The sequence below is a fragment of the Culex quinquefasciatus genome, chromosome 2 (assembly GCF_015732765.1).
Source record: "Culex quinquefasciatus strain JHB chromosome 2, VPISU_Cqui_1.0_pri_paternal, whole genome shotgun sequence".
NCBI classification, from domain to species: Eukaryota; Metazoa; Arthropoda; class Insecta; order Diptera; family Culicidae; genus Culex; species Culex quinquefasciatus.
The window spans coordinates 150,357,124-150,384,049 of NC_051862.1; the positions used below are offsets into that span (position 1 = coordinate 150,357,124).

At 34.2% G+C, this 26,926-nt stretch overlaps 1 protein-coding gene across 2 annotated transcripts in view; it reads right to left on the minus strand.

The window, feature by feature from the left end:
• The window catches only part of LOC6032953, a 357,638-nt gene that overhangs the window by 107,625 nt on the left and 223,087 nt on the right, over positions 1–26,926 (minus strand). Inside the window, exons 3-4 of one of the 2 annotated variants that reach the window (XM_038258180.1) lie at positions 13,901–14,049; positions 8,821–8,984 (exon numbers count right to left, since the gene is read on the minus strand). In XM_038258180.1, the coding sequence (XP_038114108.1) occupies positions 8,821–8,984; positions 13,901–14,049 (313 nt within the window). Of the gene's footprint in view, positions 1–8,820; positions 8,988–13,900; positions 14,050–26,926 lie in introns of both variants that reach the window. The other variant, XM_038258179.1, reaches the window with a different exon arrangement.

Consider the following 26,926-nt stretch of genomic DNA (forward strand, 5'->3'; position numbering starts at 1 on the left):
GTCGATGGAACAACTGCGAGCTGGATTCATGCTATGCTTACGAGCAGAGAGATTTCAGCATCGCTAGGAGACACATCTATCACAATAACAGCAGCCAAAGGCTGTCCGCAAGGGGGAGTACTATCTCCTTTGCTTTGGCTGCTGGTGGTAGATAGCCTTCTAAGAAAACTCACACTACTTGGCTACGAAGTCATTGGATATGCTGACGACGTAGTCTTAATCATCCGGGGGAAGTACGACGGAACGTTATCGGACCGTCTACAGTCAGCTCTAAACTGCACCATGTCGTGGTGTGAGCAGGAAGGGCTGACGATAAACCCCAACAAAACCGTGATAATCCCGTTTACTAACAGGAGGAAACACGACCTTAGGCCGCCTACCTTGAAAGGAACCCAACTGACCTTCAGTTCCGAGGTCAAATATCTAGGAGTAATCCTTGACAAAAAGCTGAACTGGAATGCACATCTGGACTATGCGGTAAAGAAGGCAACTACTGCTATCTGGGCGTGCAACAAAATGCTCGGCAAAACCTGGGGCCTTAAACCAAAACTTGCATTCTGGTCTTACACCACCATCGCTCGACCTAGGGTAACCTATGCGTCGACCGTTTGGTGGCCGAAGACTGAACAGAAGACATGTCAGTCGAAGCTGACCAAGCTCCAACGACTGGCATGTCTCTCTGTAACGAGTGCAATGAAAACAACCCCCACCGCGGCCATGGAAGCCATGCTATGCATTCTGCCTTTACATTTACATGTGAAGCAGGAAGCAGCGCTTGGCGCTCTACGACTACAACGGTGTAACTGGGTGGAAGGAGATGGAACGGGTCACTCGCGGATCGTGAAGGCTTGTGACATTTCCCCCCTTGCAACTTCAGTCTCGGACTGCATGGAGGCGAGGCCCAACATGGACATTCCATATGAGGTGATTGAAACAAATCGCCAAATGTGGAGTAATGGAGGACCTACACTTCCAGAAGGAACTATTCGTTTCTTTACGGATGGTTCAAAAATGGGCACTTCTACTGGAGCTGGAGTCTTCGGTCCTCGAACCAGGGAAACCATATCTATGGGAAAGTGGCCTACCGTTTTTCAAGCAGAAGTGTATGCCATACACATCTGTGCGAGGACGTGACAATCGCAAATCGCTTCAATCTGGGGCGAGATGCGAGGATTGAGACAAGCTAAAACTTTTATCACTCCAAGTCCTTCAATTGCCAGGAAACTTCTTGGCTTAAACCGTAGGGAACTACGAATACTCGCAGGGCTTCTAACAGGACATTGTCCTGCCAGATATCACCTGCACAAAATCGGCAAGTGGCCTAACAACCTCTGTCGTTTTTGTTTAACTGAGCTGGAAAGCTCGGCACATTTACTCTGCTTCTGCGGAGCACTTGTGTCTCGAAGGCTGCGGTTCCTTGGATCGCAACTTCTTACGCCGTACACCACACCCATCCCAAGAAGGTCATACAGTTCATCGACTGTATTGCGCCGAATTGGGATAAACCATGTCTGCAAAATAACCCCTCGTCTTCCGATCCTATGGATACGAGTAATTTGTAGTATGGACAGTAACCAGGGTACATCACAAAAGATAGCCTTCTCAGGTGGTCGCAGTGAACTTAACCCAATGCCCATTGGGCAACAAAAAAAAAAAAAATAGCCACGTAGCCCAGTGGTAGTGCTTCCGCCTCTTAAGCGGTAGATCGGGGTTCAAATCCCGGCTCGGACCAATACAACTGTCTTTTCCTTCTGGATTCGATTGCTTATTAAAAGAAAGGTAGTGTATCGTCATAAACTGGACCTTATCAAGACACCTTAGGAAGACATCCTATGGAATGTTATCGTTAATCTTAACATGTTTACATTAAGTTGAATAATAAACTGTCACGCTTTGTAAATGCCGGCCCCGAGGGTGTTCCCCTCAGGAACTGGGAAAGATTTACTTTTTTACTCTACTAATTTGATTTGAATTCAATTCCAGTAACACTTGAAAACATTATCCAGAGAATCAAAACTGCATGTATGCCTAAAAATGTTCATGTTGTTACTGTAAAAAATCTCGGAATTTGTGTTATTTGAGGCATCCAATAAAAAAAATCCTGGTTTTTCGAACCTCAAACTTTTTTTTACTCAGCTGATAACCTTTTATTTATGTCCAATAGAGTTGAACTTAGTTAAAACGACAAGGAAAAAAAGTTTAATTTTTAACTTTCGTAATAAAAACTATTCTATAGCTAAAACCTGGGTGATGAATAGAGAGAATGCGTTTCGTGATTTTCGAATGATCCCACTTTGTTTACATTTACTAAGTAGGAGGATGTTCAAGCACAAGCATGACTTTTTTCTTACTGGTATTTGAGCTGTTTTATAATTAGTTGTATGTGTTTTATTTTGTCTAGTTTTTTACATTTTTTCCTGGATAATTGTCAAGTTTCGATCGGTTAGAAGAGATTTTTCTTTTTTACGGGTGACGAAGAACTGCGACAAGAGCGTAATTCTGCGATGTCACAGATAAATTCCCTAGCTGATTTTGGAATACTGTAGCTCTTCCTGATCAAATGAAAAAACATCGCTAATTCTAGCGAAGCTGATCCAACAAACAGAAAGGATTTTCACTAAACCAGGGTATTAAACGGAATCATACAATAAAGACAGCTTCTGGATGGATAACGTCATGATTCGAATTCCCGGACGCTTCGAAACCCGGACACTTCATCTTGTTTTATCATTTATTTGGATATAAGTTCGCATTATGAATGTCAAAACTGTGTTATTTGATGAATTCCAACATCAACTTTCATTTAAAGTTTGTTTGAACACTGTAGTTAATGCCAAAACAATAAAATACAATAAAATTATAAGTTTACCAAAAATGCGAAACATTTCACTTGAAATATTTCATAGGTGTTCGAAGCACCGGGAAGGCAAAGCAGAAATTTATGGTTTCGATTTTCTTAAATTCTAGCAAATTTTTAAATAAACTATCGATTGTTTTCATGTCAACAGCTTATTTGAGACCTAAAGAATGCCATTCACTAACATTTTAGTCCAAATTTGTGCAATTCATGAGTAAAATCGAGTGTCCGGAATTCGAAGCAAAAGTGTCCGGATTTCGAATCAGCTTTTATTAGTGTCCGGGATTCGAAGCACAATAAGTCATTTTAATTTTAAAATTATGATGAAAAATTGCTAGAAAAGGCATATTTTGCATGCATTTTCTTGAAACTGACTGTTTATACTACGTCCTGATGATATTTCTACATTTTCAACTTATTACATGATTTTTTGCCAGCTATAACAAAAATGATATGCTACTAAGTGGCCGGATTTCGAATCATGACGTTACAACCGCATCGACGCCATAAACAACTTTAATTCATAATTATTTTCAAAAAATACGATCTCGCCTTCAACTTTCTTAAGGTTTCTTGACTTCACCCCAGGTCCTCAAAAGCCACACATTTTTTATTCTGGCAAATTAAAATATTTTTTTAAAAGATCTATCACAATACTTTCTACTTTTGGCGAACAGTAAATTGGTTCCACTTTAACAGTTCAAAATTGAGGCCGTTTTGCGAACCACTATTCAGCACCCAGGCTTAAACCATTAAAATAGTCAAGTAAAACATATTTGTCGAACTATCTACACCAGGAGGCTCATGAAAAATTTTAAGTAATTTTCAAATTTTGAGTTTTTACTTTCAAATGGAATTGCTGTATTGTTGACTAGCTTTTTAAACTTTTCACAATTTACTGAAAATTTCTTGCAGAGGAACTTCTTTGCCAAACTCAGATGAATTCCAAACATTTCAAAAATGATCTTTTAAAGTTTAAGAAAATCTTGGGATTGATGATTTAGCTTGAGGTTTTAATATTTTTGCTAAGGCTCGTTTAAAAATATTATGTAGTAATTTATAATTAATACACAAATACTTTAAAAAAACATTTTTCTTTTCCATTTAAAATTATTTTTGATTTTTTTGTGGCATTCCGATATACAGTAAAGCAAAACATTTGGAAAACAACTGGACTGGTGTAAAAAGCATTTTAAAACATTTTTTTCCATGCAAATCTTGAAATTTTGGCTTTTAATTTCAATGTTTTATATTTGTTTACCCCTCGACTATAGCGTCAAATTTCCCGTTTGGGAAAAAAAGTCCTCTGAATTCCCGGGATTTCCCTTAAAAAAAACAAAACGTTTTTTTTTTTTGCTTTAAAAATCTTTCAAACGAAGTCTGGTATATGGCATAAAATGACCATAAAAAAAATCTTTAAAAAATTACTTTGTATTGTTTAAGAGGTGCCTAAAAAATATAAAGATATTTATCAAACTTGTTTCGAATATTTGGAAACATTGAATTGTTTTTTAACATGCTGTCAAGCTATAAATTGATCTTCTCACTTATTTTAACCATTAAATTTGATGTTCTATACAATTTTGTTGCAAAATATAAACCAGAGCCAATATCAGAAAAAAATCATTAATTTTTAAAATTGAACGCTCTACCCTCGATTTTGGACAGAGTACAAGGACATAAACCTATGACCTAATCCAAAAATCGAAAAAAAACTGCCAAATTATTTAAAAAAAATGGCAAATATGCACAAGCTAATGATTGGAGAAAAAGTTATTCGTATCACAAAAGTTTTCCAAATAACTTCACAGCAAAAAAATTAGTAATCTAGCTGCGTGTAAAAGGCCTGGGTGTAAAGTTAATGTTGCATTATTTAATGAAATTATATGTAATATTACACCCTGAAATATGTAGCCCATCAGTATGGGAAACCTACTTTTCCGAAATGTCAAGCTCATGTATGCATTTATCCTTTCCATTCCTCATCGGTCTGATGGCCGAGTGGGCTAAGGCGCCAGTCCGTACTGTTGGTGCTGGGTTTGAATCCCGTCGGAGGCAACTTTTTTTTTGTTTTTACAAAACTTGTACATGCAGCGTGTAATATTAAGTGTCTTTTTTGACGAAGGTGATGTGCATGCTTTTGCATGCGATTTTACCATCGGATTTTTTGCTGTGTTCCACATCACGAGAAAAAATCGGAAAAAGTTTAAAAAGGGTTAATTGTGAGACAACTAACATAAAGACTACAGTACCAATGTTCAGTGAATTTCAGTATGATTATGTAATTAAAACCCCTTTCTTCAAATAGGTTCAACTAAATTTTTCGAGAATCACTCAATTTGCACACAAAACAAAAAAAAATGAACGAATGAAGTCTAGAAAATCTACGGAAATAATTTTAAGTAGGGTATATGGCCCTATTTTGGACCTACTATGCAAAGCGTCAACATATTTCGCATAGTTCTCAGGAACGGTCTAACTAATTTGGCTCGTTTCAGGATTGTTTTGTGCCTTAATTTATGCTTAACAAAGTGTACTATTGAAAATTTAAAATAATTTAACCATTCCATTGTAATAAGGATTTCAAGTAAAACATTTTTGGATGCTTTTGGACTTATTGAATGTATTTTGGAGACATCGCTGAACCTATTTTGGACCCACACTCTGATTGGTTGAAATTTGGACAACTCGAATTGCGGCGTGCGGCGGCAACACGCACACTTACAAAAACTCGGTTTGATAAACCAAAGGACCTATCCACGATTATAATTTGGAAAATATTTATTTCATAAATAAAACAATTATGATGAAACAATGGATTTGAATTTGAAAACGTGTTTTAATCATATTGAATGGAAACTCACGCATCTTTAGCAGGTATTAACAATTTGCATATTCTTACGACCTAATTGTTCAAGCATTAGAACATAAAAGACAACCCGTTATTACTCGCAATAAAAACACCTTATCTTAAAATTAAATGAACTACACAGACTTTCTCATCTGTCATGTTAAACTTTACAGTTGCTTGACAAAAAGTTTAACTACATGTTGCACTTTAAAAACAATGTAATATTTGAAAAAAATCTTTGTTTGAATACCAGGGTGCCTTTGACAGTCATAGTTTGTCTTGTTAAAAGCAGATTTGAGGTTTTCAAACATTATTTTTACTTCGAACTTACCATCACTTAGGTTGCTGATATAATTTTTAAGAAAATCATTTATGTCAATATTTAGTTAACTATATTTATAAGCTTTTTAACATAATACATATAAATTTTTGGTAAAATTGTTTAAAATTCAGAACTTAGCCTGAAATTCGTTGAAACTAGTTTTGTTTATTAAATTATAGATTTATATTACATGTTTAACTGAATTCAAAGAAGGAATCAAAAGTTTTTACATTTTATATTTATTTTGTTTTAATGAAAATGCCTTTTAATTATGAGTTTTTTTTTAAATTACGTTTCATAAACAAATAATATTTAATAATATTTATTATTTACAAACTAATTTTACCTTTTCCTAGTAGAAGATTGTTCGAAGAATCCGAAAATGCATTCCGTTTTACGATTCAAAATCATGTCCATTGAAAAAATCATTGAGAAGATGAAAATAATGCTATTTATCAACATTTTCTAAGTTATAGTTAACTAACTTTTTAAACTTTTCAAAATTTCATGAAAAGTTCTTCAGGAGGTACTTTGAGCACTTCTCTACCACGGTCAGTATGATTCCATACCATTCCGTACGTATTCAATTTCAACTCTTCATTTTGCGGAAAAATATCAAACCTATCAAAGTCACCCCGGCTATATGTCTCAAATCATAAAATTCATATTGTCACATCGCATTAACCTCTTATGCTTATTTTTTTTCGAAGATTTTTTTATTTTTCTAGCTGGTTTAATTGTGTTTCTAACATGATTGACACGGTAAAATTTAAAAGTGTAATTTATTATAAACCAACGCTGCCAATTGTGAAAAAAATCGTTATACCTGTATTTTTAAAAATTATATATAGATAAATATGTAAAAATCAGATAAAACTTACAATAAATATATTTTCCATATGTATATTTATATGTATATCTGATTAGTTTGCAATACGTCTTAAAAGCCACCACGATCTCCGACACATATTTGATTTTTTTTTCTGAACCAAACCAAATTTTGTTTGTTTTCCAGTAAAGAGCATTTAAAAGACGTGCTGATGATAATTCAAAGCATTTTTTATTTATAATTTGTAAATTGATCGAGAACTAATCGAAAAATTGATTTGTTTACAACTAGCGCTTAGGATCTTTTTTAAACTAACTCAAGATTTTTTTTAAATTTAATTCATACGACTTTTTCAAAAACCACTCGTAAGCGATGTTGACAGCTCCTGTCACGGTGACAGCTGACGATTTAATGAACTAGACCCTTTAGATTTTTCAATCGTTTCCCCTTCAATTCCAACAGGGTAGCCAGCTTGCATTTTTTTAAGCAAAAATTAAAAAATATATGCGGCTAAATTGGTGAGAATGATGTTAAGACAAAAATAAATCAACATCAGTTTAAATTTTGGGATACTTTGCAATCGGTCCTAACAATCATCTAAATCTCTAGCATCAATTTGCATTTTTATCGTTTAAAAAACATATTTTCATTGTTTCTGTTAATCATTTGCTTTTTAAAGCTTATATTTCATTTAAATAATTACAGTAAAGAAATTCAATTCAAAATGTTAAATTAAAAAATTTCAATCAATTTCAATGAAATATCGAAATAAATTGATAAACAAAACTGGCAACACCTTGTTATGCATGTGTTGGTGATAGCCTTGAACCGACGGCAAAGTAGCTCCAAAAACTGATCCAACGCGGCTGATTTGAAAAAATATTTTGAAATGAGTTTTTTTCGATAATAGAATAGTTATTTCAATGGTTTAGTGACGGGAAACAAGAAAGAATTAAATAAACAACAGTTACATTGCTCGGAAACCGGACGAAATTGCTTGGTGTCAGTGCAAAATAGAAAAAATCATCAAGGTGTCGCGAGCCAAATCTGACAAGCAACGAGGCCGGAATTTTTGGACCTAATCGATGTGCTAGAAAAATGAAAGGAAGTTCGAATGGCGTTGGAAAAAGTGGCTGAAAAAGCGGAAATAATAAAAAATGTTAACATTTTTGGAAGAGGTAAGATACAAAACGATCCTGCCTACACTTTCTGTTGGTTGGGCTCAGTGAATTCGTACTTTAAAAGCCTGAACTGCCTCGATCAATAAAAATAGGTCCAAAATAGGTACTAGGTCCAAAATAGGGTCATATACCCTATAACAATACATAATGTTTCAATTTTTCGGCGGGTAAAATTTAGTATTATCAATTTGAAACCGTCTAATCCAAACGCTCCTTTGAAAAATCCCTTTTCTAACTGATAAACATCCTTCACAAACACTAGTCTGCTCGCTGAGCCAGATCAAGAATGATAAGTTAAATTACTTCCTTTAGCGGCAAAGCTCCTCCACTATCATCGCTGTCATCATCACGTTCGTCTCGTCATCATCAACATTTTTATCCGCTTAAACTTTCTCTGGGAAAATGTGGAAACTCAGGATTTTAACCTTGTGCCTCCAGTTTTGTCCAGCAGCTGTCACCAACTTTCAGGCGAGCAAAAAGCAAAAGCTCAATCCGTCAAAGTTTCCAGTAGAGGGAAGAATGAATTCTTTTCGAATTTGATGAGAATTGTTCAGTAGAATCAAGAAACGAAAGCAAAAGCACTAAATGACACAATAATTAATGTCCAGACGACGACGACGACGATTGGGGATGGGATTAAAGAGCATTGCTAATGACAGACTAACTGGGGCGACCTATAGGTTGGCAGCAGTTTGCAAAGTGGTACTTATTACCTGCCAAGATGAAGAAAATGAAGACGACGACGAAGAAAGACAAGTCCGTCAAACTGCAGAAACTCACCAATTAGCAGATTAATTCCCTCCGTCAGGTCCTTGTCGTACAGGGTAACCAGCTTTTTGCCGTCCACGATGAGGGGCGTAATGTCGAGCAGGACGCCCTCGGTGATGTCACAGTGCTCGTGGCCCAGCCGCGTCACCTGGTAGACGGCCGTCGTCGCGTGATGGCTGCTGGATTTAATTAAAAAGAAGAGAGAGTGAAGGAACCATGATTAATGAAACAATTTTATTTAGTCGACTGTTGATGGGTTCGTTGAATGGTTCAATTTGTTGCAAGCAAGTGTTGCTGTAATCTGATAATCTGTTGGGATTCGTGAATAATTAGCTAACATCAGGTCAGTATTTCAGAACTTAAATTCAATTTCTTCACCAAAATCTGATCCAAGTCTTTCAACTTTATCGGCAATCTCTTTGTTGCTCCATTAAGGACAACAACAGAGACGGCAGTCAATTTAGCAACATCCACAGTCCAGCTCAAAGCGATTCGCAGCCAACCTGCGAAAGTCACTTCCAGAAAGCTGCCCGCCGCGCGGTTATCGCGGGCTCGTGTTCTGCGGGAGATGGCCATGGTCAGATAAAAAACGGCTGACAAGCTGACGTTCCTCTGTTCGGTTCGTTGTGCAGCAATTTCAGCTTAACATGGCGCACCACGCTGCTGGTTTTCTGGGGAAAACATGATTATAGTGCAAAATTTCCGCCGTGTCATTCCGGGCAGCAAACTGGCGTGCTTTTTCCAAGAGTGGTGTGCCGCGAAAAGTTGGCCCGCGTGGAAAATCTGCAGAGCTTTGCGCTTTTTCCTTGCCACTGGGCAGGGTGGAAACGCTCACACCTTCACAGGACGGTGACACAGTGAGCTGGTTTATTCTTGAGACTGATAAAACTCAACTTTTTTACGAAGCTACGCATTTTTTGAAAAATATACTCATTTTAGTTAGATCAACACGGCTAACAAACAATCGGGAATTTTTCATACACTTCGAAAGTTTTTGACAAAACTAAAAAGCTTCAAAAATATATACCGTAAACCGGGGTGACTTTGATAGGATTTCAATTTGTTTTTGGAATATTTTGTATTTTGTAAAATTGTAAAAAATCGATTTTTGCCTGAAATTTGGTAAAACTAGTTTTGTTTATAAAATTGTTGATTTATATTGCATTTTGTACTGCATTCGAATCACAAGTTTTCACATTTTACATGAAATTCGTTCAACTGAAATTGCCTATAAATTTGGAGATTTTTTTTAATTGTATTTCAAAAACAAATATTATTTATTATTTGCAAACTTATTTAACCTTCTCCTAGTGGAAAATTGTCCAAAGAATCCGAAAATGCATTCCGCTTTTCGATTCAAAATCATGTTCATTGAGAAAATCATGACACTTTAAGAAGTTTAAAATAATGGCGTTCATCAACATTTTCTAAACTATATTTAACTAACTTTTTAAACTTTTCAAAATTTTATAAAAATTTCTTCTTGAGGTACTTTGAACACTCATCTACCACAGTCAGTATGATTCTAAACCATTCCGTACGTATTTTAATGGTACTTATTTTCATGTAGCGGAAAAACAAACCTATCAAATCACCCCGGCTATCAAAGTCGCCTCGTTTCACGATATACTTAGACTGATATTTTAAGAGAGAGTCCACGAACAGGGCACACCCCTTTGTATGGGATGTCGTTTGGTCCTCACAAATGTGCCTGAAATTTTCAGAGGTTGTTTGTACATATAAAACAATTTCACAATAGAAACATGCACAAAAATGTTTATTTTCGTCCATTTTAACTCTTTAAAAAATGAAAGTTAGAAAAATAAGAAGCTTCTAAATTTTTGTGCATGTTTCTATTGTGAAACTGTCTCAGGAATACGAATATAATAACATTATCACCAGAAAATGGGATCTAAGAGGTCCCCCGAGCAAAAATTTACATCCTAAAAATTCACAAAAAAGTAAAAGTGCCTATTTAACATGTTAAAGTGCCTTACCCAAAGCGTTCTTAGCCTCAGATGGTTCTTAGCCGAGTTGATATCTGGATGGAATACTTTTTTATTTGAGTTTGAAAATTATGCTTTTTTTTTACTTAAATGCCAATAACTCCCTTTAGATTTAACCAATTGGAATGCTTCACCCTGCATTTTGTTGCATTTTTCAAGCCCTTTCAGATGCATTTAAAATTTTGAAATTAAATTGAATTCATCTTAAATTATAGCATATTTAAGATTTTTGACGTTTTTGAACCTTCAAACTAGTATCCCGATTTGCCCCACGTCCCGTTGACCTAGAGTTCTCATATTTTGGCCAGATGCTAGTTTGATATGTACCCTGCAAATTTCAGGCAGATTGGTAAGGTCGATGCGAGATGGGTATGCTTTGTTCGTGGACTCGCTCTTAAGTATTTTTCGAAATAATGGAGCAGTGATGATGAGTAAAAAAAACTTTAATTATTATTTTTAAATTTATTGAAAACCCCAATGTTTTCATAGCCATATTGTAAACAAATTAAAATTTTAAATTAATGTTCAAAAGCACGTAATTTGTAAAAATTTTGAGTATTTTCAAAATTAATTCTAGACTCCATTATCAGAGACCTCGAATATCCAAATTTCGATTAACCTAAGGTTTGTTTAGGTTTGTTTGGGACTTTGCATGATCGAATCACGAACAAAAAAGATATTTTTTATATATTCAAACATTTAACACCAAGTGCGATTTCTGCGACCCCATTGTGATAGAATTTTAAAAGTTTAATTGCCTTTTAAATAAGCAAATGTTTTGAAATGGTCTTTTGAACAAAATTATCATTATTAGCTTTTTGGGTGTTTTTGAAACCGCCGTTAGCATATCAAAAACACTCAAAAGCAAATTTTTTTTTTTGTATTTGGGTAATTCTCCGCCAACTCACACAGCAGTTGCCCCGACCCCTCTTCGATTTGCGTGAAACTTTGTCCTATGGGATAACTTTTGTCCCTGATCATGAATCCGAGGTCCGTTTTTTGATATCTCGTGACGGAGGGGTGGTACGACCCCTTCCATTTTTGAACATGCGAAAAAAGGGGTGTTTTCAATAATTTGCAGCCTGAAACGGTGATGAGATAGAAATTTGGTGTCAAAGGGACTTTTATGTAAAATTAGACGCCCAATTTGATGGCGTACTCAGAATTCCGAAAAAACGTATTTTTCATCGAAAAAAACACTAAAAAAGTTTTAAAAATTCTCCCATTTTCCGTTACTCGACTGTAAAAATTTTTGGAACATGTTATTTTATGGGAAATTTAATGTACTTTTCGAATCTACATTCACCCAGAAGGGTCATTTTTTCATTTAGAACAAAATTTTTCATTTTAAAATTTCGTGTTTTTTCTAACTTTGCAGGGTTATTTTTTAGAGTGTAACAATGTTGTACAAAGTGGTCAGTATTGTGCAAGCAGTGGTGATGGGAAGGTGGATTTTTGTGGTATTCTCTTTGTGCTATGTTCGTGTTCATGTTCGAGTCATGCATGCAGTGGGGGGTCATTGTGGTTATTAATATTATTGCGCGTTAGTATCGTGTGGGCAGCAGGGCCAGGAAGATGGTGTTATTGTTGTGTTCGTTTTGTAATGTATTTGTATTTAAATCTAGCATGACTTTTTGTGGTGATGGTATGGTTTTGGTGGTGGTGGTGGTGGCGGTGTTAAAAAAAAAACAAACGTTCAATTTACTAACATTGAGTCAAAACCTCCCTACAAACATCTATACCACTAGGTGACGTAGAGATCTCTGCGCATTCTAGATAGATGTTTACTAACATACCTTCAATCCCCGAGGTTAGCAAGGTACCGGCCAGGAGCCCCTTATCTTACTGGATAGTATTACACGCTCATCTAAAGAGGAAAACATGGTATCTCCCGTGTTGGAATATTGTAACCGGATGAGAGTCTAGTGCTATCATACGTTTAATTACAGTTAAACAGCAAGATAAGCGTTGTGCAGCCATCCGGAATTGTGCGACATTTATTGCTAATGCTAATGCTAATGCTAATGTAACAATGTTGTACAAAGTTGTAGAGCAGACAATTACAAAAAAAAATTGATTTATAGACATAAGGGGTTTGCTTATAAACATCACGAGTTATCGCGATTTTACGAAAAAAAGTTTTGAAAAAGTTGGTCGTCATCGATCATGGCCGTTCATAGTCACCCGCGACAGACACGGACGACGAAACGAAGAAAAACGCAAAAAGTAACTTTTTACACTAAAGTGTAACAAAAATGACTTTTTGGCGGGCATTCAAGGGTTTGTTCCGGTGGGCATACTAAGCCTAAATCCAAAATATGAGCTTGATTGGACGTAACAGGAGCTGGCGCTCCGCCTTTCAATTTTAAATGGGATTTAACCCGTAAAAAAAGATTTTTTTTCAAAAATGTCACTTTTTGAGGCATTTTAGCCACTGAAGCGTTTGTTTTCAACATCATTGGCGTGAAGGCCAGATCCTTGCGCATCTTTTGGTATATATAACATTGAAATTTGGAGCACCCTGGAGCTCGGTACAGGCCTTCAAAGTTTGGCATTTTTTCGAAAAATCGGTCCCGGCAAAAAAGATATGCGTCGCGCCTCGCGACGCCCTAGACGCCATTTGATTTTGCCGGGGCCGATTTTTCGAAAAATGCCAAACTTTGAATGTTATATACCAAGATGCGCAAGATTGGGCTTCATGGCAAAATGCCTCAATGACATTGAAAAATCTTTTACGGGTTAAATCCATTTGAAGGCACGTCAATCAAGCTCATATTTGGATTTAAAAAATGAATGCCCGCCAAAAAGTCATTTTTGTTACATCCTATTATACACATTTCTACTTAGACTTTCACCCACCGTCCCTTGGCGTCGAGTTAATAATGCTATCAAAATAAAGTGCAAAATCAGGAAAATTGTCACCAAGACGAGAGACTGCGAAAAAAAAGTTAAAAATCCACCAAGATAGATGGCGCGTTTCTGCGGCTTTCATTTTCATTTTATGACACGCAAATGAAAGTGAAAAGTGGAGGAAAAACTCTCAACTCTGTCAAAACCACCGAGTTGGGTTGGCATTTTTTGCTTACCTTTCCGCTGATTTGTTATAATTGGACGGAATTAAGTGCTTATCGTCAATCTCGACGATCAACACGTCACCGGACTGGATGTCGGCGGTTCCCTCCCAGGAGATGGTCGTCGGGATGCAGCTCGAGCCGGCGGAGCAATCCTCCGGTGTCTGGAAAATTGAGAAGAAGAAGGAAGAAAAGCCCGGTTGAAGATTACAGCGAAAACAATTAGCGCGTGATGATGGAGGGAATGGTGATAAGCTGAAGAAAGTGTACTTTTTGGACGGGGACTGTTAATTTGACGAAAGTAAGGAGTCAGTTGAATTTAAATATTTTTGTTAGAATAATTTTAACCAAGAACGCCACAAAGTCACCTCAAACACAATACATTTTAATGCACATCCGGATGAATGCTTCAATTCTCGTAAACGTTACACTTATAACACATTCATCCCGGAAGAGCACTTCCGGAATGGGCCCATTATGTCACCCCCAACGAGCGAAGGGGAAACCACCCTCTTCTCTTTTAGTTAAACTGCCCAGAACAGCCGTTACACTTCGATTGTTCCGACAACCAGTTCATTCTTTCTTTTTCTATGCATGCTGCAACATAGTTTCTCTAGTGAGTGTGTGGCAAAACCGGTCGAAACCGCAGCCGGAAGTGTTGCTATTTTTCTCTTCCACACTCCTTTCTTTTCCCCCCTTTTATCGCTGTTATCAAACTGATGGGACTCTGATGTAAGCTTCACATGACATTGTGGGCGGTTCCATCCCAAACTTCGATTAACTTGGCGAAATTAAAACTTTGTCTTAACTAACATCTTCCGTCTTTCATCTATTCATCTCTTCATCTGTTCATCTCTTCATATCTTCATCTCTTCATCTTTTCATCTCTTCATCTCAAAGTTGTTAACGATAAAATTATCGAGGATCGATAACGATAACGATAGTTTTATCTTTATGATACTACATACTTGAGTAAGAGAGGATTAACAGGTTATCATTTAGTGATCATAGTGAAACAACACAATTCGAGCTTTCCAATCACAATAAAAATGTTCAAAGACATAATGTCATCTGATAAATCTCTTTGAAAAAATGGCAACATAGTGCATGCGACTTAAAAAACAACATTATAACAAATACTGAACAGTACAAACAAATGTTGAATTTAGATAACTTCGACTCAAGGTTATCTTAAATTTTCAGCTCCGACTCCTGCTTCAGCTTATGAAATTCAGCCGCCTCCAACTCCAGCTTTTCGAGTTTTGAAGACTCCGACTCTGGCTCCGACTTCGACTCCACATCCCTGTTTTTTAACTTTATTAGGGTTTTTTTTTGTTACCTTATTTTTTTAAATGCTCGAATTTTAAAAAAATGCAATATGCGTATCAAACGAAGCAACATTTTGCATGCTTTTTCACTTCATTAGAGTTTTTTTTGCTAATACTAAAATTTTCTCACATTATCGTTTTTTTAAATACAAAAATTTTCGCGTTTTTTCGAAATTACTCGAATTTTCAAAATATGCAATATGGGTATCAAACGAAGCGAAATTGTGCATGCTTTTTTACTTTAATAGAGTTTTTTGGAATATACTAAAATTTTCACAAAATATCGCATTTTTTCGAAACTACTCAAATTTTCATAATATGTAATATGCGTATCAAACGAAGCGAAATTTGGTTCGCATTTTCACATTTTAAGAGTTTTTTTTTGAAAATAATAAAATTTTCATAAAATATCGTATGAATTCGAAACTACTCAAATTTTTATAATTTGTAATTTGCGTTTCAAACGAAGCAAAATGGGGTCGCTTTTACATAGCAAAAGATATTTTTTGAAAATACTAAAATTTTCACAAAATATCGTATTGTTCGAAAGTACTAAAATTTTTATAATTTGCAATATGCGTATCAAACGAAGCGAAATTTTGATGCTTTTTCACTTCAATAGATTTTTTTGAAATCACTAAAATTTTCACAAAATACCGTATTTTCTCGGAGGTACGTAAATTAAAACGAAGCGAAATGTTGTATGCTTTTTTCACTTGATTAGCGTGGTTCGGAAAAATACTAAAAAATTTCATAAATTACCGTATTTTTTCGAATGTATTCAAAATTTTCATAAATTACCGTATTTTTTCGAAAATACTCAAAATTTTCAAAATATGCAATATGGATATCAAATGAAGCGAAATTTCGATTGCTTTTTCACATTTATAAAGTGTTTTTGAAAATTCAATTGTTGTACGCTTTTTTCACTTGGTTAGAGTGTTTTTGGAAAATACTAAATTTTCACAACTTACCGTATTTTCTCGGAAGTATTCCAATTTTTTTAAGCGTATCAAACGAAGCGAAATGTTGTATGCTTTTTCCCTTGATTAGATTGATTTTGGAAAATACTAAAATTTTCACAACTTACCGTATCTTTTCAAAGATGCTAAGATTTTCAAAATATGCAATATGGATATCAAATGAATCTAAATTTTGATTGCTTTTTTACTTTATTACAGTTTTTTTGTAATGTACTAAAATTTTAACAAAATACCCTTTTTTAGATTTTTTTCATATTTTCAATAAGGATATTAAGCGACGCAAAATGTTGTATGATATGAAACATACACAATTTGAATGTATGTATGAAGCATGCAAAAAAACGTTTCGTTTGATACCCATATTGCATATTTAGAAAATTTGAGTACTTTCGAAAAAATACGGTATTTTGTGAAAATTTTAGTACTAAAATAAATTCACTCAATGTGAAAAGCGAACCGAATTTCATTTCGTTTGATACCCTTGTTGCAAATTTTGCAAAATGCAAATTTGAGTATTTTCAAAAAATACGGTATTTTGTGAAAATATTAGTTTTCAACAAAAAAATACTTTACTAAAATGAAAAAGCATTCAAAATTTCACTTCGTCTAAAACCCATATTGCAAATTATGAAAGTTTGAGTACTTTCGAAAAAATCTTCTTTGATTAAGAGGCAGTATTTGTAAATATTGCTCGGTTTGCTCTAGAGGTCGTATCGAGGTGCTCCGATTTGGATGAAACATTCAGCGTTTGTTTGTCTATACATGAGATGAACTCATGCCAAATATGAGCCCACTACGACTAAGGGAAGTTGGGTAAAACGGGCATTGAAATATGAGGTCCAAAAAACATAAAAAAAATCTTAAAATTGCTCGCATTCTAGTAAAACTTCATCATTTCCAACTCTCTTAGATGCATTCGAAAGGTCTTTTAAAGCACTTCAAAATGTGCCATAGACATCCAGGATTGGTTTAACTTTTTCTCATAGATTTTGCAAATTACTGTTAACAATGGATTTTTTCAAAACCCAAATATCTTTTTTCAACAGCCTCCAACACCCATACTCTTATAGGTCAAAAGTTAGAGAATTTCATGGACTATAAGCCTACGGTAATAACTTTTTGGCCGCAGTTTTGCTCATAGTTTTTCGATTTTTCTAAAACAAATTTTTTAGAACGTTTGTTTTTGCCCTGAAGGCTTCCATCTTCGGAAAATTTCACGTAAGTTAGAAGTGTTGAGGTTGTAAAAATGATTTAAAAAATAATTCAATAGAACATTTTTGAAAAAAGAAATAGATCTTATTTACTCTGTGGTCAATACGTCAAATGCTGTATCAAGTAGGCGAAAACCTGTTTTACCCCTAATCCAACAAAGTGTTAAAAAAAATATTTTAATTCATTCTAAATGGCAATTTATCCAATCAAATTTACAACTCCAATACTTTTAACTTACGTGAAATTGTCCGAGGATTCCGAATATGACAAAATCGAGACCAAAAAGTGCCACTATGGCGGCCTACAGGGCAAAAACTAACGTTGTAAAATGTTTGTTATAGAAATATCAAAAAACTATGAGAAAAACTGCGATTGGCCAAAAAGTTAATTCCGTAGGTTTATAGTCCATAAAATGACCTATCTTTTGACTTATGGGAGTATGGGTGTTGGAGGCTGTTGCAAAAAGATAAGGTTTAAAAAAATCAATTTTTAACAGTAATTTGCAAAAGCTATGAGAAAAAATTAAATCAATCCTGGATGTCTATGGCACATTTTGAAGTGCTTTAAAAGACCATTCGAATGCATCTAAGAGAGTTGGAAATGAAGAAGTTTTACTGAAATGCGAGCAATTTATGATTTTTTATGTTTTTTGGACCTCAAACTTTAATGCCCGTTTTGCCCCACTTCCCTTTGTCGTAAAGGACTCATATTCGGCATGAGTTCATCTCATGTATAGACAAACAAACGCTGAAAGTTTCATCCAAATCGGAGCACCTCGATACGACCTGTTACACATTGGTGAAAAACTCGCTCTTAATCAAAATTATCAATTTTCAACATTAACTCTTCTAGGACCTTCGTCATTCCGTCTGGGATTTCCTAATGCCAAACCACCTTGTGTGGAAAGATTCCCTCGAGGACGGAAGCATGGAAAAATTGCACCTTTTCTTTTTTTTTAACTCTTCTTCTTGCACCAGAAAAGGGTCGAGAGATGCCGGTACAACACGAGTAGCAATTTCCACAAGAATGAACCTATGAAGTCCTTTTTGCATCCTTCAACAGTTTCTTTTTTTTTCACTCTCTTGCGAGCGATGGTCAGCCCCGGGATCGAAGGGTGAGTGCATTCCTTGGCTGGTGTGTCACTCTGCATCGTCGAGTGGCCGAATGAACCTCAAGTGTAAAATAGGTTTTGAAAAGTTTTTTTTTCTATTCCGAAAGGGAGGGGTTGAAAGTGGGTGGCTACTTTTCTTTCAAAACTGTGTGTTTCTCTTTTGCTTCTTGTGAACCTTTCTTTGGAACGCTATATGTATGCAGCAGGAGCATGCTACTTTGCATTTTATCACTTGATAAGTTTCTTTATTGTAGCGAGAGAAGTATTGAGCGAACGATTGGACCTTACGAGTACAGTCAACTACATGAGTGGACATGGTTTAAGGGAATTTTGAAGCAGTGCTTTTTTGGAGTTTTCCAAAGAAGACTTCCGAATTTTTGGAAATCTCATATCAATCGCATAAAACACTTACATCCAAATCTCACAAATCCATCATCATTCTGACCACACTGCAGCCCTTTCCCGGGGACAGGTCAAAGTTTACATCACTACACCAGCATCCAAGTTCCAAGTTGGCTACAGTGTGGCCCTTTTGCATGTCGTACCGATGCGATCCAAGTTTTCCAACCCAGCAAGAACTGAATACCAAATGAAACAGGCGCCCATCAAGTCTGCTCCCACCCACCCCTTCAACTACAAGCATCCTTCGCAAAAACATTCCGTTGGTCACCGTCACCAGGGTGGGAGGGGGATGACCTGGGGGGGACAGCTCCTAGGGCAGCCGCCCCCAGGCCAAAACATGAAGAATTTATTGCTTCGGTTTCCCGCACCATGCATGAAGCTACTATTCTCTCTCTGGGCATGGTGTTGATGGAAGGGGTTGAAACTTTTTCCCCGGGATCATGTCTTCAGCTTGTGCGAGGTGGGAGGCGGGTCGGAGTAAGGTGGGTGGTGATGTTTGGACAGAGTTGGACGAAATTTCGGGTTCTTTCGGAGCAATTGTGGTCACAAAAAGTGAGGGGGTCACATCGGATTAGAGTGATCTGAATGGCTGAATTATGCAGAAACAAATGCACTAGTGTGACTGATTCTGGCTTGGAAAAAGCCACTTTGTTACATGAAGCTTAGTCTTGTTTGATTAATTTCTAATTAGTGCTGATCGATTTATCTTTGGACTCATTTCTTCCACTGGAAATTATTCTGGCAATTGATCAGAGCAGAAAGCGTGTTGAAATTTATATACGGAGAAAAGTTAAGGCAATAAGCACACAAACATGTAAACTTTATAAAAACATATGCATATATGAATAAACTATCTGAGCAACAACGAAAGAATTATAAATGATGTAAAATATATTAAAAAAAAAATTTCAAAACGGCAAAAAAAAACAAAAGTAAAAAGAAAGTTTGGAAGTCATTTTTTAATGAACTCATGAGTCAGTTTAGTGATTATCCTTTATTTATCTGATTCCTGAAATTAAAGCCAGAACTTAACCAGTTGATTCTGAATTATGGAAATTATTATGAGGCCTTGATTAAAAATAAATTCAAAAAACCTTTTTTTTGAAAAGATTCAATTAGATTCAAAATTTATAAATATTATCCTGAGTGCTGAAAAGACAGAATGCGTAACGTGATTTTCGAATGCTCCCCACTGCTCCCCACTAATACATCTGCATTACAGATGTAAACATAAACAAAGTGGCAGGCTATGTTCAAGCTCAAGCGTGACATAGTTTTTGCTGCTGTAATGACTTGTTGTGATTTTTATTAAAAATCTGTTCATTTTTAAATTTCCGTTGAAAAATTAAGGACTTCGCTCTTTTTTGTTCGATAACTGATCGCTGACCAAAAGAGTTTTTTTTTATTTCCACGTGACGAAATATTGCGTCAGAAGTGGGTGGAATTATGTGGATCAGAAGAACAACCGAATCGAAGTTCCGAGGCTGTGTATCTTTGAAGCGCAGTGATAATGTTGGAGTATTCAATATTATTTGGCATTTGCCAATCATAGTTATTGATAATTCGTCGACGTAAGTTTTGAGTGAGACACAGCGCTTATTGAAATGTTAGCGAAGAATTTACCCAATCTCGATTTTTACCCTCTTCTTAAGATTTGTTTACTTCGAATACCTCGAATGCTCGATGCCACCGACAAAATAAATTATACATCGATTACAATACTTGCCACTTCTTAGTATCATTTTGCGAACAGTAAATTGGTTCAGCTCTGACAGTTCTAAATTGAGGCCGCTTTGCTAACCACTATTCTGCACCCAGATATTATCTGTCCCCCAAAAACCATTTTCCAATTTTGTTTTTTTTTTGAGCAACTTTTGTTAGAGAAAATTCTACTACCAAGTTAAAGAAAAAAAATTAAGTAATTTTTTTTTTTGCTGACTTTAGTTTTTAATGCTAAATTTGCAATCGAAAAGTACGTTTTTTTTGTAAGCTGTCCGTTTTCTAGATATAGTCACCTAAAGTTTAAACCGAGAAATTCCCGTTTTTCGTATTTTTAATAGTGTCCACGATTGTTCATTTCTGAAAATGTGTTTTTTTTTATTTTCAAGAAGATCAAAAAATTTCCAATCAAGTGGCCTAACAGATATTAAAGACTGGATGTCAGTTTTCTGAAATACAACAAAAAAAAAAAAAAAAAAAGGAACAGCAAAATTGAAGTTTTTAAGCCTAATCCAAAAATTCCCACATTTTCTAATGCCGATATCTCAGCAACTAATGGTGTTTGAAAAATAAAACAAATTTTATGGTCTTTTCGAACATTTTTTTTTTTTTAAATTTCGGAATCAAGAGTAATATTTTAAAAAAAGCCAGACATTCAATATTACGCCAATTTGAGATGTTAGCCTAGATTACAATTTCTAATAACTGAAACAGATCATAAAAATTCACAAAATTCATTTTTCAACATTGGCATTAGAAAATGTTGGAATGTTTAGATGAAATTTTAACAACTTATATTTTTTGTTTCTTTTCCTTTATTCGCTGTATTTCATCAATTAGGTGTCCAATATTTAATATCTCATAGGCATTTTGTTAAATTTCTGATCTCATTGATAAAAAAATTATTTCAAGTAATGGGCAATCATGGACAGTAATTAAAAAAAACGTTACTTGATCCACCTTAAAGTGGTTGGTGCCTTCCTCACATTCATGTTGTATTTTAGGTTGTATTTTCAAATCATTTTAAGAGTTTTTCTTTTATATTTTTAATTTTGTTTAATTTATTTTTTTTAATAATTATTGTTTTTACCAGAACTGCAATTTTTAATTCTTTTTTTACCAACTCTCCAAAATAAAGGAGAAAAGAGAGGGCTGTAATTGAATTTAAAAGTGCTGATATGCCAACATTAGGTGCACGATGGAATTGCATGCTGTCCCCTTAGTCTTAGTAAACAATGTCTCATGAGTTGTATATTTCAGTAAAAAGTTCGTATAAATCTTTGTCGAGACAAAATGATGTATTCAGCAACATAATTAATACAGACTTTTTCTAGAAGAGACGCAGACACTGCTTGAGCAATGTGGCAACCGGGCGATACGCATGCTGCGCGACTCTCACGCGTAAGCAAAAAGACCCGGCCTTTGAGGTTATGCAAAAATCACCCTTTTTGTAGCTACTAAAAAACTTTTTCTTGGCATAACTTTAAAAGTACTTCATTAAACAGAATAAAATTTAATAGGGTCTTAGGGGACCCCAAAACGAACAGAATAAGGCGGACCCGGCCGAAATCGGTTCAGCCAGTTCTGAGATAATCGTGTGAAAAAAAATCATGTCTACACCCTAGTAACATTTTTAAACTTACAGGTTTTATCAGGGTTCTGGAAACCCTCTTACGGCCTAAATAGGCTTTTATGGCCTACTTAAAACCTAAAATGTTACTAGGGCACACATCCCCGCCGACATTTGTTCAGAATTTGATTCAGAGTCGATAGGTATACACAGAAAAAAATATTTCTGTAAATTTACATTATTTATCATGTACCAAAAGGTATTATGATAAATGATGTATATTTACATTAGTTTCATTGGAAACTTACATTAGATTCATTGGAAATTTACATTAGTTTTGGAATTTACATTAGTTTTGAAATTTACATTAGTTCAAATCAACTAATTCTGATTGGCCAATGGGAATGAGAAGCTCGACTTGGATTGCTGAAGGAAAAGGGTGTGGTCTATGTTCTATTTTAAAATGAGTGAAACGGGCAGCAACAGGAAATTATGATTTTGAAAAGTTGTTTCACAGGTGGGGGGCGCTTTCTCGTCGACGGCCAAGTGGAATAACGCTGGACTGGAATCGAACGGACGACGGGTAGAATGTTCGGTGTTACTGCTGCTACCCGCTGCCGACTGAGCCATCTTCGCATTTCATAAACGAGCGGCTAAAGCATCAACTTGTTCAGGGCGAGGCTCAGGCAGTGGGCCAGCGAAGTATGAGAGCGATAGAAAGAGAACCAAATATTACTATTTTTAGTTCGGGTAGTTTTGAAGTCGACGTTTGACAGAAATACATTGGATATATGATTTACATTAAATAGGAATTTACAGGAAGCCGAACACGGGTAGAAATTCATCAGATTTGAGTTTCCATGCTCAACGTTTCCATTAGACCCATTCCCCAGAAATATTTAGGACCCTGAAAAACATGTTAGATTTCCCATTTAGCATAACGCCGTTTGGCATAACATGATTCGGCATAATGGCTTCATAATGGTCAATTGGTATAATGATATCAAATTTCAACATTAAGTTAATATTAGAATCGCTTTAAAGAAGACATCGCGACTTGTTATAACTGCTGATACTAATGGATTTTGTCCTTCTTGAAGCAGGTAAAACTCTCTTTACAAGAGATAACTGCTGAAGGAAAGTTCAACTTATGTCAGCATGTCACAAGTCATACGAGTTTTTTTTATTTATTTGCGTTTAAGGACCACTTAACTCAAGAGTCATTCGGGTCCGAACAAGTCATAAGTCATAAGAGTTATCCCTTCTTTAAAGAAGGGAAGATTCAACTTTAAAGGGAAATTAAACTTTTATCAGCAGTAATGACAGTCAAGAAAGTTTTTCGTTCTTTAAAGAAGGGCAAATTTAACTTTTTAGGGAAATTTCAACTTTTGTCAACAATTATCACAAGCCAAGACAGTTTTCCTTTCTTTAAAGAAGGGAACATTCAACTTTTGTCAGCATTTATCACAATAAAGGCGAAATCTAAACACTTCATACTTTAAAACTGTTCACTTTTTGAAATAAATTACATTCGGAATAAAAAAAACTTTTCTAGTTAATGGATCATTCTGGGGAATGGGATAGAAAAAAATTGACATTTAAACTTAAGTAAAAAAAATAATAAAAAAGTTATGAAAATATGGTTGAAATTTAATTTGAGTGAATAAGTTCATTCTTAAACCTGCCTTTTTTCCTCTGTACCTATTTATTCTAAATAGTCTTTATCAATACTTACAACTTTTTTTTACGTACCATTTTTGTATGGGCAGCTGTTCTAAATTGTATGAAGGCTTGTATGGGTGAACCAATAACACAAAATGGCTTCTTTGGACCCCCTAACAAAGTTTGAACCGAATCAAAAATTATGAAAAAATTAAAGTTCCAGTTTTGATGGAGTAATAAGAAGTGAAACTCGATCTTTCACGAGATTCCTCTTTCAGTAAGTATTTAGTTAAACTCTTAACAAAAACACTCTATTCTTTCCGAAACCATAACTAAATTCAAGCAAAACGTTGTAAAGTTGCCAAAGACAAGTGTAAACAGACAGACTGCAATGATCATGTCAGTTAAAGTTAGGAATTAGGAATGAAAAACATAGACTATTTGTGTGGCCCATTCACATTATTTTGATAGAATTAATAATTAACGAAAATGAAGAAAACAAAACATTTCTATCAGTACTGATTGCAAATTAATCTCACTTAAAATATTGTTAGACATAGTGTTCAATGTATCATTCTAGCTTTCGAAAAAAAAAAAAAAAAAAAAAACAAAACAAAAAAAAATGATCACCCTAACGTCCCGACCGAGTTTCTCATGCAGATCGAGACGAATCGTTTTAAATTGTAGATTTGATTACTTTTCATTATCTTGATACTGTGCTGCTCATCGTCGTCCCGGTCGTCACAAGGATATCGCTTTTGGACGGTGCCCCGGATTAGCCGGACTAGAGTATCAACCGAAACCTTATCTTGGTATAGATTGCCGAGTTGGCCCAAACCACCATCATGGGACAAGAAATATGTCCGGGTCTCTTCATGTCGGTTTTTCGGACGGGGCGGGGGTTCTTGGTTCATGCTCTACGGCAGCTGCTAGCCACAACTGGCCGGACGAACTCGAATTCGAATTGATGTTGTTTATCGATGCAGAAATTGAAAGTGTGTGTGTGCGAGTGTGTTTAGTTCGGAAGATTCGGTCTGCGGGACAAACGAATGTCTTTCGAAACCATGGCGATCCGGGCCGGGTGAATTCTTCAGACTTTGGCATTTCTTTTGGTGGGAGGAGGGGTGGGTGGAGCAATGTGACAGATAGCTTGGGCAACGTTTGGAAAGGCGATAAATTTTCCCAGAATGTGGTCGAAATTCTACAGTCAATCCACAGACACACAAAGTGATGGAATTTATGGAACCATCAGGCTTTGCCATCAAAAGCCGTTTAGCAGCAGGTAGGGACATCATTCTTTAAACTAGTCTGGCCATGCTGGCAGGTGTGATTAAAAGTGATGTGTTCAAGTGGGGGGGATCAATCAGGGTTGATGAACAAACAACGCCTTGGGAAGGACATGGCTCAGATTTAAATTGGGAAGTCCTCCGTATTTATGATGTTCAAGGGCTTTTTGTATTTTTTTGTTTTTTTGTATTTTTGTATTTTTGTATTTTTGTATTTTTGTATTTTTGTATTTTTGTATTTTTGTATTTTTGTATTTTTGTATTTTTGAATTTTTGAATTTTGTATTTTTGTATTTTTGTATTTTTGTATTTTTGTATTTTTGTATTTTTGTATTTTTGTATTTTTGTATTTTTGTATTTTTGTATTTTTGTATTTTTGTATTTTTGTATTTTTGTATTTTTGTATTTTTGTATTTTTGTATTTTTGTATTTTTGTATTTTTGTATTTTTGTATTTTGTATTTTTGTATTTTTGTATTTTTGTATTTTGTATTTTGTATTTTTGTATTTTTGTATTTTTGTATTTTTGTATTTTTGTATTTTTGTATTTTTGTATTTTTGTATTTTTGTATTTTTGTATTTTTGTATTTTTGTATTTTTGTATTTTTGTATTTTTGTATTTTTGTATTTTTGTATTTTTGTATTTTGTATTTTTGTATTTTGTATTTTTGTATTTTTGTATTTTTTATTTTTGTATTTTTGTATTTTTGTATTTTTGTATTTTTGTATTTTTGTATTTTTGTATTTTTGTATTTTGTATTTTTGTATTTTTGTATTTTTGTATTTTTGTATTTTTGTGTTTTTGTATTTTTGTATTTTTGTATTTTTGTATTTTTGTATTTTTGTATTTTTGTATTTTTGTATTTTTGTATTTTTGTATTTTTGTATTTTTGTATTTTTGAATTTTGTATTTTTGTATTTTTGTATTTTTGTATTTTTGTATTTTGTGTGTTTTTGTATTTTGTGTGTTTTTGTATTTTTGTATTTTTGTATTTTTGTATTTTTGTATTTTTGTATTTTTGTATTTTTGTATTTTTGTATTTTTGTATTTTTGTATTTTTGTATTTTTGTATTTTTGTATTTTTGTATTTTTGTATTTTTGTATTTTTGTATTTTTGTATTTTTGTATTTTTGTATTTTTGTATTTTGTATTTTTGTATTTTGTATTTTTGTATTTTTGTATTTTTGTATTTTTGTATTTTTGTATTTTTGTATTTTGTATTTTTGTTTTTGTATTTTTGTATTTTTGTATTTTTGTATTTTGTATTTTTGTATTTTTGTATTTTTGTATTTTTGTATTTTGTATTTTGTATTTTTGTATTTTTGTATTTTTGTATTTTTGTATTTTGTATTTTTGTATTTTTGTATTTTTGTATTTTTGTATTTTTGTATTTTTGTATTTTTGTATTTTTGTATTTTTGTATTTTTGTATTTTTGTATTTTTGTATTTTTGTATTTTTGTATTTTTGTATTTTTGTATTTTGTATTTTGTATTTTTGTATTTTTGTATTTTGTATTTTGTATTTTTGTATTTTTGTATTTTTGTATTTTTGTATTTTTGTATTTTTGTATTTTTGTATTTTTGTATTTTTGTATTTTTGTATTTTTGTATTTTTGTATGTTTGTATTTTTGTATTTTTGTATTTTTGTATTTTTGTATTTTTGTATTTTTGTATTTTTGTATTTTTGTATTTTTGTATTTTTGTATTTTTGTATTTTTGTATTTTTGTATTTTTGTATTTTTGTATTTTTTGTATTTTTGTATTTTT